Source organism: Saccopteryx bilineata, chromosome 6, assembly GCF_036850765.1.
Source record: "Saccopteryx bilineata isolate mSacBil1 chromosome 6, mSacBil1_pri_phased_curated, whole genome shotgun sequence".
Taxonomy (NCBI): Eukaryota; Metazoa; Chordata; class Mammalia; order Chiroptera; family Emballonuridae; genus Saccopteryx; species Saccopteryx bilineata.
The window spans coordinates 162,384,508-162,398,461 of NC_089495.1; the positions used below are offsets into that span (position 1 = coordinate 162,384,508).

The 13,954-nt window shown below is 54.8% G+C and overlaps 1 protein-coding gene across 2 annotated transcripts in view; it reads left to right on the top strand.

Annotated features, from left to right (window-relative positions):
- The window catches only part of TMEM104 (transmembrane protein 104), a 56,154-nt gene that overhangs the window by 32,035 nt on the left and 10,165 nt on the right, over positions 1-13,954 (top strand). For both annotated transcript variants that reach the window (XM_066234540.1, XM_066234541.1), the window contains exon 9: positions 9,909-10,002. In XM_066234540.1, the coding sequence (XP_066090637.1) occupies positions 9,909-10,002 (94 nt within the window). The remainder of the gene's footprint in view (positions 1-9,908; positions 10,003-13,954) is intronic.

The window sequence follows — 13,954 nt, forward strand, 5'->3', positions numbered from 1 at the left end:
GACCCCTTGCACGCCAGACCGATGCTCTACCACTGAGCCAACTGGCCAGGGCATGAAGACAATAATTTATAGGGTGGCAGGTTTAAAACGAGATCTTAGGTGGGAATGCCATCGAGTCTGGGCACATATGTCTGGGCGCACAGTGGGTGCTCAGTAATGTTTGTTCTCACACACATTCTCTGAGCGTCTCTTCCCTGTCGCCAGAGCACAGCCTCCTCTGCAGGGAGGGCCAGTCTCCTCGGGAGTGTTGGGAAGCAGGGTAGGCTCCTTGCCACCATCATTCCCTGAAAACGTGCCCACAACCATCCCCCAGCTGGGGGCTTGGAGAGGATGTCAGGTTTGATGCCTGGTCCAGGTGCCTGGGACCTGTCTCGATTCCAAAGGTGGGGGCCAGGAAGGGGTTGTGACGTGGTCGAGATGGCCGCCTGGGAGCCACAGCCACCTGCATTCTGGGCTCCCTCCAGCAGCGGTCACAGCACATGAGCTGCTTCCCAGTGGTGCGTGACCAGGCCACCCGCCCTGTCCTGAAGGAGCCATCCACTGGGTCATGGCTTTTCACTCCCTTCCAGGAGGCAGCTTCTCCATCTTTAAATCTGGGCTAGGCTGCCAGGTTCTCGGTAAGAAGTCACACTGCTCTGTAAGAGAAGCTCGTGATGAGTTTCTCAAGTTTTCTTTATCACCATCTGTGGGCTAGGGAGGAAACAGGCTCACTTCTGCTTCCCAGAGCCAAACCCATAGAGACAGGTTACAAACCTCAGGTCCCTAACTACGAATTTCTATCTCATCTAAGTAGGGCAAGAGTTGTCTAGGAAAGGAAGTTATTTGGGTTCTTCCCACAGTCTGCTCTGTTTCCAGTTGCCTTGAAAACAAGGAGGCAGAGATTTTGAGGAAGGAGCCTAGGGATGTTTGACTCTCAAACAGGCAAAGGTGACCTCTCGATCAGAGTGCTGGGGAGCTACAGAGCGAGCACAGAGCTGCCTTCCAAGTGCCCTGGTTGTGTTGGGGCTGATGGGTGGAGGGCAGCATCCCCCAGGCTCCTCGAGGTCTTTGAGTGATGCCCCAGGGGCCTGAGCCGCCCCGTGTTCTGCTGGTGCAGAGGGTCCTGGAAGTGCTCGTCCCCCACAGCCTGCATTGCAGCTGCCACTGGACCGCTGGTTCCCCAGAATCGGCTACCTGTCAGCTCCGTCCAGGAGGCTCATCTTTTCTCTCCGCAGCCATAACCCACCGTGTTCATGCCTTCTGGAAGGTGGTGCTGACAGCTGGCGCTGTTTGTGGTGGGGGGGCATGGCCCACCAGGTCCTTGGGGGCAGCATCAGGTAAAGGAGTGCAGCCTCCCGTTCCAGGCCCCCCCCCAAAGTCATTCTCCCAGGCTCCCCGATAACATTTTCACCAGTACTTTCCCAGAGCCTGGGAAGGTATCGCCTCACTGGCCCATCTGCCGCTTTTCTGAGAAGCTGTGGCAGGGGTTCGCCCTCTTCTCAGTTCCCTGGGCACGGAGACACGTGTTCCTCCAGCTCCCCAACCAGGGGGGAACCAGCCGGGAGCCCCTGTGTTCTGGATTTGGGTCCTTACCTCTGTTCTGTGGCTCAGGGACTGCTTTAGAACTCACTGCAGAGATATAGACCTTTCAGTTCATTATTGCCTTTGTTTGGGCCTAGCACCCTCCTCTCCTGGCAACCCAGCGTTCTCCCTCCTAGGGGCCCAGCGCCCTCCCCTCCCAGGGGCCCAGTATCTTCTTTCCTGGAGACTTGGTATTTTCTAGCAAGTAAACTTACCTTTTCATGAGAGTTGATGACGTTACAAGTATTTGCACTTGCTTGTTGAAAATAAGGCTGACTTGTTTGACATTAGTGAACTTGGTTTTCTGCTGAAGGGTGTCATGAGATAATAGTCATATTTACAAAGTCAACTTCTATGCTCAAGAAGCACACATTTTTGCCCTGGCTGGTTTGCTCAGTGTTCAAGCGTCGGCCTGGCGTGCAGGAGTCCCGGGTTCGATTCCCGGCCAGGGCACACAGGAGAAGTATCCCTCTCCTTCCTCTCTGTCTCTCTCTTCCCCTCCCGCAGCCAAGGCTCCATTGGAGCAAAGTTGGCCCGGGCGCTGAGGATGGCTCTGTGGCCTCTGCCTCAGGTGGTAGAATGGCTCTAGTTGCAACAGAGCAACGCCCCAGATGGGCAGAGCATCGCCCCCTGGTGGGTGTACCGGGTGGATCCCGGTCAGGCGCATGTGGGAGTCTGTCTGACTGCCTCCCTGTTTCCAGCTTCAGAAAAATACAAAAAAAAAAAAAAAAAAAGGAAGCACACATTTTTAAAAATAGGCATTTACTCTCCATTTTTATCTTTCAGCCTCACCTGACTCTCAATCTATTCAGGAATCGTCCTCCAAGTACCTTCTAGGCGAGGGTTTGGAAGGGAGGAGATGGGACCCAGGGACAAGGCGCTGTGGTAACTTGCCCTAAGCAGTGTCTGCTGGGAGGCATTGGGCAGAATGAGTCATGGCTGTAGAGTGTGTGAGCACGCTCACAGAGGCATCCCAGCCTCAACTGTCTTCGTCACTCACTCTCCACCAGGTAAACGATACTTAAGGGATCTGCGGCTGAGAGATTGGCAGTGTCTCCTTCATGGTTGAGTTAGTGACTGTCCTGGCAAAAGGCCCCCATCCCACCACAGCTCAGATCCTAGGGACCCTGGACTGGGCTATTAGAGGGTCACTGCTCATCTTCTGCCCTGTTTGGGGGCTGCTCTTGTTTCTGAAACCTCATTTGTCAAGCATTTCAGGTGAAAACACCAACCTTTTGGCAGAGCCCAGACAGCCTTCTCTCGATGGTGTGGCACGTTTCCTCCTGGCTGTTGGCAGGTCAGCTGTGATGGTGGCTCACTGGGCTTGGCTCATGCTGCCAGCACAGCTTCAGGCCAGCACCTGTTCTTGTTCTCACAGTCATTTGGTCTGGAAGAACTTGGCCACCCCTAGAGATCATTTGGACCATTATTGAACTTGGGTGGAGACAGCGGAATCCCATAGTAACAACACTGACCTAACATTCTCTGGCCGCGGGTCCCCGCGTGGCTCCGGGGTGTTTGGGAGATAGACAAGTGTGCTGATGTAGATGTGTGCTGATGCCGATGCTAACCAACCACCTTCTGTAGACGCATAATGTGCTTTGAGGAGTCCACTGAGGCCCTGGGGCCTCATAGCCCAGCAGCGGCAGGATGGAACCCCCCACCCTGTGCATGGGGCCCTGAAGCCCGTGGTCCCTCCAATGTCCCTCACTGCCTCAGAATTCACCTCCTTTTTGTGGACAAAGCCCCAGACTTTGTCATTCAAGTTGAAAAAATAAAAAACTCCTGAACTGAAATGTTCAGAGCCACTTGAAAAATAAAAATAGACTCCTTGAACATTTCTTCACTGTACTTCAAGGATTTGTGGAAAGTTTAGTTTCCGTGCAGGGATGGGTTCCTGCTGAGTTGCCATTAACCCCAAGTATCCCTTAACCCCTAGCTCCCCATGAGGAGAGCCCCATGGTGTGGGCATCCGTTTCCTTTGCCGCTTAAAGTTACGTCCATGGTCGGTCCTGAGAGTCAGCTGTGCCTGAGTAGCCTCCTGCACCCCGAGTCGGGCACACCCATGTGTCCGGCAGTTAGCCCCGCAGATCCTGCGTGTTTTTGGTCAGTCAGGTAGTGCATTGCCATGCAACCTTCTAAGAGCATTGTGCAGTCACCCCTGTTGACAGAAATCCGAGTCCCCCCAGCTCTGAAGCAAGGAGTCGCTAGGTGGATCCACTGCCTTTGTGTTGAAGCTCCAGGAGCTGACAGGTGGGGTGAAGGGAAAGCTGATGCCTCATTTCTTGCTCCTGGAAGTTCACAACACTGGGAGCCACAAACAAGCCTCCAACCCCCCTCTTTCTCCAGGGTACTCTTGAGAACCGGCCACCTAGTGAGTGACCCGCCCTCAGTTTGAGGGGACACTCAGAGCATTGCCTTCGTGTCTCGCTGGCCACTGCTGGCTCCATGACCACTGGGCTTTCATTCTTACAGAATGCCGCCCTGTGCCACCCTTGGCTGTCATCTAAGCCAGGAAACAGGGCTGGGAGAACCCCTCCCCCAGTCAGATCAACAGCTGGCTGGCTGGCCTGTCTTTAATCTAGAGTATTCTCTCACTGGCATTTGTTATTGTTCTCTGTCCCATGGAGTTGCTCAGTTCTTTCGGACATTTGTCCTGTGGATGCTGTTACTTTAGCACATCATTCTCCCCCATATCGTCTTTCCTCCAAGGACAGTGTGCCCTCCACCCCCTCCTCCCCCTTCTCTGAAGGGTGTGAGACAGAAGGACCAGTAAGGACCTGTAGCCCTGGGCGGTGATGTCCTGGGGCAACTTGTACAAAACGGTGTGGTGAGCAGGAGCAGGACCCAGAGAGTGTGCAGCTAGAGTTCGATTTGGGATTTGCTCCAAATTTAAATTTTTATTTTTTAAAGATTTTATTTTATTAATTTTAGAGAGAGGGAGAAGCATCATTGTAGTTGCTTCTCAAATATTCCTTGACCGGGCAAGCTGGGTCCCCTTGCTGGGGACCGGGTTGCTGGGGGAACCAGCAACCTCAGCATTCCAGGTCGATGCTTTAATCCACTGCGCCTGTCAGGCTAACTTTCCATTTTGTTTCTCTGACCAGCTAACTTGCAGAGAAATTTGGGGACGGGGAGAGAGGCATCAAGCTGCTTTGCTTTTGGGCTCCGACACTGACACAGGCACTTTCTCTTTCCCATTTTGTACCGCTAAGCAAACAGTGCAGTGCGTGCCAGGCCTGGGCTCACTGCGTAGACACAAGGTTGAGCTGCACTGGAGCCTTCCCTCCCTGCATCATTGGCCTGTGGGTTTAAAACTGGAGAAGCCGGAGGCCAGTGGCGAATGCAGCTCTGTCCCAACAGGTCTGAGCTGAGAGTTCCCGGTGTGAAGATCCATTCCCTTAAGTAGCACAGCATGTGTTCCTCCCATTCCAGCTGGGGCCAGCTGTTCCCATTGCAAGGGGGACATGGTGGCTCAAGTTAGAGATTGAGCCTTCAGTTCCCAGATGCCAGAGGCTGGCAGTCCTGAATGTCTGTACTTCAGGGTCTCAGCAAAGCCCTTGTCCCATTTTATATCTGCAGCACGGATCCTGAGGAGTGGATTTCCTTCGGGCCTCTGGCGGACAGAGGACTGGAAGTTAGACTGGGACTCTCTTTGTCCTCCTGTCCTTGGGGCTGGAGAAATGTGGCTCCTCCCTGCCAGCCCTGCCCCCCAGGCATGTGCACAGTTCCGCTAAGTCCTCCTGTAGGGGCTGAGGGAGGGAACACAGCTCATTCCAGAGAGAGGAATCAGAAGACAGCAGCTGGTGAAGGAGCGGGCTTTCCAGTAGGACTTGAAGGACAGCAGGACTTTGTCCAGCAGAAGTGAGCGGGGAGCTTGCCAAGCACAGGCCCAGTAGCAGGAGGTACTGAGACGTGGGCAATGCAAACAGCCCAGGGCTGCTGACCTGTAGGGTCCGGGGTGGTGCCTTCAGAAACAAGGTTGAGAAAGGTGTCTGGAACCAGGACATGGAGCCACTGGACTTTGTCTTCTCTAAAATGACAAGTCCTTGAGTGTTAACAAAAGCAGGTGTGGTTGGGGCTGAGTGTGGGGAGTCTGACAACCTCAGCATCAGCAGGCTCTGGGCCCAGGAGGGAGAGGACAGGGACAAAGGGATGCGGACAGATTCCTCAGGGGACAGTCCTGAGCTCTCCCCAGCCCTTTGCCTATCTGACGACTCTTACTTTAAATATGATGGCCTCCATAAGTCCCCCGTGTTCCCACCCCAGCCCCACGCCCACAGGGCTAGGAGCCCTTGCCCTGTGCTCTCTTGTTTCCTGTCCAGGACTGCAAAAAACACATTTCTGTGGTGTTTAAGCCAGCCGGTTAGATGGTCCACCCCAGTACAGACAGTGAGGAAGGGATCAGGGATTGGGGATGTTTGGAGCCAGAGCAACTGGCGGTAGGTGGTGCACTTAACCTACACGGGAGCACAGGAGGAGAGGCAACTGTGTGAGCTCTGGACCCTGTGCTGAATTCAGAGTGCCACCAGGACACTGGACACACCATGGCCAAACATTGCTGGCAGTGCCTTGGGAACACAAGCTGCCATGTGTCCACTAAGTCTGGCAAGGTTGCTGTGGGGCCTCTGATGCCCGTCTAAACTGACATGCCCGAGAAGAGAGAGCGACACAGTAGCCCCATTGGCATCCGCCCTCCCCGGTCTGTCTCGGGCTTTATGCCCAGTGACCAGTTTTGAAGAATTGTTCCTTATTTTTTACTCTTATTTTTTTAATGGATTTGGCTGCAGCAGTTGGTGTCCCTGAGTCCTGCAGTGAGTTGGGTTATAAGAGTCCTCGAACAGAGACTGAGTTTGAACTGATCAATGAGACTTGGGAGTTGGAAAATTGTTTAGGAGCCAGCTAATTAATAATGTCATATAGGCTAGACAAAAAGACCAGAGAGGATAGTCTGTCTCTTGGCTTTTCCTTTTCTTTTCTTTAAAAAATGGGAAGGGAGCCTGACCAGGCAGTTGCTTAGTGTATAGAGCGTCGGACTGGGATGCAGAGGACCCAGGTTCAAGACCCCAGGGTCACCAGCTTGAGCGCGGGCTCATCTGGTTTGAGCAAAGCTCACCAGCTTGGACCCAAGGTCGCTGGCTTGAGCAAGGGGTCACTCGGTCTGCTGAAGGCCCACTGTCAAGGCACATATGAGAAAGCAATCAATGAACAACTAAGATGTCGCAACGAAAAACTAATGACTGATGCTTCTCATCTCTCTCTGACCCTGTCTGTCTGTCCATACCTATCTATCCCTCTGACTCTCTCTCTGGCTCTATAAAAAAAAAAAAGAAAGAAAGAAAAGGGGGCAAGGGAAAACAGAAAGGGCCATACTTGACTGTTCAGCATTCAAAGATGAGCTCTGTCCACACTAGACAATCGGACACCGGAGCTGTCTCATCTCCTGAGCTCCATTTCCTCCAAAGGACCGCAGCCCCCGTGGCGTGCAGCCCCTGCCACTGCTCTGCCTCCTCTGTTCTTCCCCAGCCCGATGCCAGCCCTGCAGCTGCCAAGCTGGCCCTGACTAATTTGCAGAGGACACCTGTTCCGTAATTAGCCCCAGCTTGTGCTGTGTGTCTTGGTCTGGGCCCTCTGACGCATGCCAGCCACCCGTGCAAGGGCTGCTGTTTGGCAGTCTGTGCGCGTTTCCTCTGGCTCAGTGGCCCCGTACCCTCCCGAGTGTGCAGTCAGTCTGTGGTCCTCAGCATCAAAAGAAAAGGAAACCACATCCCAGCTGCCATCCAGCCGTGGATGTCACAGCTGTTGGCCAAAGGAGTCCTCCAGAATAGCCCTTCACCACCTGTTCCCACTCGGAGGATAGACCTGCTGTCCTTAGAACTCTATGTGAGAGAGCCAGGCAGGGGTGGACCCTCACCTGAGTGCTTCTTAACTCCTATCCCCATCTCTGAGCTGGCCCCTCACATGCAGTTCTTACTCTGCTGTCTTGAGATACATCCATACACTTGGTCTCTTTAAACAGAAGGATGCTCTAGCGGGCTGGGATCCCGTCTGACAGGGTTTCATAAAGTGGGCCTCCTGTGCGGTGGGATCGTGATAAACATCTGCTAAGGAGGAAGATGAAGGGGGTTTGGTATCCAAGAAAGGACTTTGAAGAAAAGACCAATGCAGGGACAGAAAGGGCCTGCAGAGGCAGAATGCTCTGCCTGCCTTTGGGTTGGTCCTGCTCTCTCCTGTTTTTCACACAGTGGAGCTTTCTAAAGACCAGTCTTTAGCCTTCACAGATGAGAGCTGACCTCCCATGGAAGCCGCCCCCAAGGAAATGTCCAGCACCCACAGCTGGAGTACATGCTTTCAGTGTGGGGCATTGCAGGCCAGAGACAAACACCTCCCCTCCGGCCTCCAGGCACTGCGGGAATCCAGAGTGGGTCAGGCCACGGTGATTTGGAAGCCCTAGTGGCCAGTGGCTTTGGCTGTGTTCTTCCACACAACATCTCCCTCCCATCCTTCAGAAGAGAAGTTGGTCAGTGGAAAGTCTCCCTGAAGCAGTAATTTTTCTAAATGACTTGCTGACAGATCTGCACACAGACCTTGGCAGAGAGGAGTGATTCTTCCTGAGTCCCCAGCCCCTTCCCTGGGCCTGAGGGAACTGCTAAGCGCTATCCAGACTGTCCCTTTCCTCCACCTCTCCAGTCACCCTGGCCTGATGGAGACCCCCCCCCCACCTCCTGAGCAGAAGCAGATGTGGTTCTAGACCCCCAGCGGGAAGCTCTTTCCAGAAGTCTCCCAGCCCTGGCGACTGCCAGGCCTCACCCACCCAGCTAATTAGAGCCTTCTCTGTAAGCTGGCACTTCAGTCTTTTGTGTCATTCATTCTCACAGTGATAATGGACTTGGATAAGAGGTCACAGCTTCCTCCACATCCTGCTCTACTTTCGATGGAGGGGAGCCTCAGCCCCCCTTTTGTGGGGCTCCAGCCTGCCTGCCACAGGGCAGTGGCTGGGCACTGGCTTCCTGGCCTGGCAGCTGCAGTATGTTCACCCTGATCCCAGGACCAGGGCTCGGCTCCCCAGAGGGGGCCCCACTCCCCACAGTCAGGCTTCCTAGCCGTCTGCCGCATCTCTGGTGAGCATCATTAACATTACGTGCTAAAATGGCACAGTGTACATGTTAATAAGGTCTGATGCCTCTGCCACTTCTGAGTGGCAGATTGGAAATGGCGCCATCACGGCAACTCCAACCAGCGCTTTCAGTTCCTCTGCCTCGTGAGCACCCAGTTCGGCATGGAAACCCTCCCCTTCCCCACTTCCCAGCACCAGCCCTACTGTTTCTCATTTACCCCAATTTCTTTTGCAAAAAGGGTTCAAATTTCCCACAGACCAGTTTTCAAAGACAGGCTTTGAATTTTTCTTTTTATAAGTAAACATTCACTCTCCCCTGTTCTCCGAAGAGAAAGGGAACCAAGGTGCCAGCAGCACCTCCTGGGGCTGGACCCCACCCCCACTCCACTTCCCACACCGGCTTTCCTGGATGCAGCCTTTCTCTTCGTGGCCTCGGCTACTTCTCAGGGCTTTGCCCTGGAAGCCACTAGTTCTGGTCCCTGCTCCTTTCTCTTTAAGTTAAAATCATTGCTGATTGAGGACATCCTGATTGCTTCTTTCCTCGGAACCCGTCAGAACGGTGTCCCCTCCACTACCTGCATTGTGAGGGCCCGAGGCATGCCTGGTGCTTCTTCAGGTCCTCTTCTTGCTGCTCTCTGGTGCTGGATCCATGCTCATACCCGGCCCAGAGCTGGGCTGTGAATCCTTAGTTAGTGTCTGCTGAAGAGAAGTGAGCAGGGGAGGTCCCTAGGATATCACCTGGAACTTGCCTGGAAACTCCTTTCCAGGAGTTTGACGACAGGTTTGAGGAACAGCAGAGAGGCACAGCTCTGGTTTTGTTGAGCTTGTGACCCTGGAAACTCCCTGCCATGCTCCCTGACCCAGGGAGCCTCTGCCAGTCCAGGTGCACACCGGGGTTAGGAACCCTGGAAACTCCCTGCCATGCTCCCTGGCCCAGGGAGCCTCTGCCAGTCCAGGTGCACACCTGGGTTAGGAACCCTGGAAACTCCCTGCCATGCTCCCTGGCCCAGGGAGCCTCTGCTAGTCCAGGTGCACACCTGGGTTAGGAACCCTGGAAACTCCCTGCCATGCTCCCTGGCCCAGGGAGCCTCTGCCAGTCCAGGTGCACACCTGGGTTAGGACTGGCTGCAGTTCTGGGCAGAGACTGTGTGAGTGGCAAGTCCTCTCCACATATAGTGTGCTCTGTGTAGCCTGGCCCCTGTGCCCGCCTCACTCCTGTTTTGTCACCCAGGCTGTCTTCACTCTCCTCCTGGGCCCCTTCACCTTCTTTGACGTCCAGAAGACCAAGTACCTGCAGATCCTGACCTCCCTGATGAGATGGATCGGTGAGTCCAAGAAACACCTGAACCTCTGCCCTTTCTCCCTTTGTCCCCTCCTAACCCTTCCTGAAGCAGCCAGGCCAGCTCCTAGCTGCCGCTGGAATGTGGTGCGGTGTCTGTGGGCCCCCAGGGGACAAGGAGGAGGCCAGTGCTCTGCCTGCCTTTTTAGGAAGGGAAATTTAGTACTGAAAAAGTATAGTCACTTCAAGGTCATGTAGTGTGGGCAGAGGCCGGTGCTCTGCCTGCCTTTTTAGTAAGGGAAATTTAGTACTGAAAAAGTATAGTCACTTCAAGGTCATGTAGTGTAGGCAGAACTGGAGCGAGGCCTGGGACTGCCAGTTCTGGAACCAGCCTTTTTCACAGGCCCACACTGGGTCCCCATGACCTGCAAATGGGGGCTGGGCCCCGGAAGGCCTTGGTCAGGGCTCTGCTCCCTTCAGGGCAGGAGAGCTGTGCCGTAAAACCAGTGGGCCATGGCAGCTGCCTCCACACCCCCAGCCACCGGGGTGTGAAAAGGCACTTATCTATAGTGCCTCTAACTGGCTGACTCCTCACTGAGCAAGAGCACTGTTTTCCTCAGGGGAGTTGGGGTCTCTCCCTTTAAATCCGGTGTGTAGTATGGAGCTCATTCACTCCACTACACCATCCTGCCAACCACCTGGAAGAGGCCAGGCTGTTGACCCCCCCTGGATCCAGGACAGGAGGGTGAGGGCTCTCTGCCACCCCAATAGCTGGCTCTGCTCAGGGATCAGGTTGCACGTTGATCTAAAAGCAAAAACACTTGCTGTCCTGGTTGGAACTCCTCTCTCCTGACTCCCTCCGCCTCCACCTGCGGCCGCCCCTCCTCAGAACTCAGGGTCAATGTGCTCCTGTCGCACACCAGCATTCAGCATTAAATTGTGACAAGCTCAGGTGGTTCTGATCCAAATGATTTCCAGCAAGTCTGGCACCTCCAGTGCCCTAGGCCCCACCAGTCCAAATTACAAGACCCCAGTATAAGAAGCCACTGCCTCATGAGAGTCCTGGCATCTTCAGTTGGAAGGGAATGTGACTGTCATCCAGGCGAGCCCCACCCCTACAGGGCAGATGGACGGGAGCTCACGGCTGGGGAAGGCTCCTGCTCTGCTCCAAGGGGACATTTGTCAGTGCTGGGACATTCTTGGTTTGAACCAGACCCAGCAGCCTGTCACTTCTTCCCACTCCTGGTCCGTCCTTGCAGGAAAATGAGAGCAGGGCTGCGTGATCTATAGAGTGAGTTCTGAGGCCTCTGTGATTGGTGAGCCTGTCCATCCTCATCCATCAAGAAGAGGTGACAGGAGGACACCTGTTCGATACCTGGATGGGGCAAGATTCTTTGTCTAGCCCATTCAGTGGGTCTGAGCCTATTCTCACCTGCAGAGTGTTTTTTTCATATTTTATTCTTAAACTCCAAAGCCCTGGATTAAATTAATATGACCACATGGGGAAAAAAGAGCTCGTTGCTTAGAATATGAGGATCTCACCAGCTTTAGGGGCACAATGCTGTAATAGAGCCTCCTCAGAGGCCAGGAAGGATTGTGTCCAAAAATCCGGGATCAGCAGATGTCAGAACTAGTGGCCAATCACCCTTCCCCTTATAAATCTGCTTATAGGAAGTATTTTCAAAGCCCTGGTGACCTTCAGAAGGAGTTTTCTCGGTAGAACAGTATTTGAAGGAAAACATTTTTCTTCCTCACTTCCCTGGTTTAATCTGTTGTCCCAGCAGCTGGGTTCCAGAGTCCTGAACATCTGTCCTCTGCCTGCTAGGCACTGGCTGTCCTTGACCTGCTGCAGTAGCAGTGGGAAGGGTGAGCTAAGTGCTGGTTTCCAGTCCCTCTCCCTCTGACTGAGGGGGGCAGGAGCAGCTTGGGGAGCGCAGCGATGGGGTGGACTTCGATGTCAGTCCCCAGAGGGATAGCCGCCTGGATAATGACAGTTAATGGCTTCCGTAGCTCCCCCATGTCTGTCAGCGTGAGGAAATCTGGCTGGTGAGCAGTACATTCATTAAAAGAGGATGAACTGTAAGAGGGTGAGGAGGAGGCTGACAGGATTCGAGGCTCCCCCAGACCCCGGTCTGCACAGCCCCCACCTGCAGAGGAGGTGCCAAGCTTCTGCAGGGCCCCAGGGGCCTTAGAGGCAGCTGGAGACAGACACTGCCCCTTCCCCTCCTGCTGCTGGAGCCCTCTCACGGGTGGAGTCGGCCACTGGCCCCTGGCAACCCCATTCTGCCTCTTTCTCCCCAACCAGAGCCCCTCCCACCGAGCAGTGAGGTGGCTGGTGGCTGCTGGGAGCCTCAGGGACAGCTGTGGGAAGGCTCTGGGTCTCCCCAAGGCCCTGGCCCTCAAGGCAGCCCCCTGCAGCTCAGCACAGTGAGGGGGCCGCGGCCTTGAGAGAGGCATGTGGCCGCAGAGTGGGCTTGAGCTAGAGAGCAGCTCATGAAGGTCATCCCCTCTCATGTCTGGGTGGTGACATTGTCTGGACATTGTTGTCTTTGCAAGTTGTTTGCCCCTTTTCTCCCTTTGATCCGAGAGATAATGAGACCGCCAGAGCCTCTCTGCCAGCCTCCCCCCAGAGGGCTCTGGGCACGGCACAGTCATTTTTCTCCTGGACACTCAGACCTCTGGGCTCGAGAAGCAAACCTCTGTGGCACAAAGGCTTCTCAAGTAAGAAAACTACCCTGCTAAGTGCACTGACATGCAGCCCAGCCTAGGGTTCAGTTCCCAGCGAGGACACTGCAGCCGCCTGGGCGTTTTCCTGGTGGATCTGGTGGAAGACGGGTGCGGCATCAGGAGGGACCTAGGAGCACACGCACCCCTGACCAGGTTGTCCCCCACTGGGCGTTCACGGGCCGTCTGAGGGGGCCCACGCTCACCCCGGGTGATTTTTCTAGAACTCCTCTAAAGGCACTGAGCATCAAGCCCTGTGTGTCCTCTCAAGTCTGCACCAAGTTGTCAGTTGGCAATGGACTCCCTTTCCATGTCGCCCTTGAAAAGCAGATGTGGGGCCATGTCCCTCCGGCACGCTCTGCCTCTTCCTCCTCCGTCTCAGGGCCCAGACCGTCCAGCAGCCATGAGTGGACTGCCCAGGGTGGTGATAAGCTAGAGAGACAAAAGGGAGAAATGAGCACCAAAGGGACCGGAAAATCATGAATGTGCTGAGCCGGAAACTTTCTTGTGCTTAATTAGGAATTTGTTCTGCCATCTGTTGAAATGGGGCCGGGAGGACTGCAGGAGCCCGCCCGGAGCGCGAGGCACGCTGAGCAGCCTGGAGGCTGGCTCCTCCCTGGCTTTCTCCGAGCCTCCTCAGTCGTTACCCAAGAAGCCCCTCGCGCTGCCAGAATGGGATTGAGAGGGTCGGATGGCCTTCCAAATAGCCACTCGTCCGGAAAAATGTCAGAACACGTATGATGGGTGCCAGTGTTGATCCATTTCTTTTGCTCCCCAAATAAGTTCTGGGGAGACCAGGCTGGTCAATTTGGGAAACCCAGGTTGCAAATGCCTCTGAATTCACATGTGCCCCCATGCCATCTGGCCACTTAGCTGCAGGGAGCTGCTTTGGGTCAGCCACAGGCTCCTAAGCACACATGTGGGCTCTGGCCCAGGTGCTACACCCCAGCCACTCCCACTGCACCCCTCCCTTTGTTTACTTCCTCAGGTGGGACAGTGTTCACTGCAAATGTGCCCCCCCAGGCCAAGCCCGCCCCATCCAGTCCCTTGTTTCTTGTCTGGCAGCAGCAAAGCAGGACCTCCGCATGGACTGATGTGAAGACAGAATGGGATTGTGTGGGAAGGACTGCTAGCAGTGCCAGGCCACAACACGTCCCTGCCGTCGTGGTCTCTGTGGGCCATCACATTCCTGAAGTGGCCTCAGAGGGAGCCTCCCTTGGGGAGACCGTGAGATCAGTGTCCTGAGCCACCCCCAGAAAGAGTTGTGGTGCTCG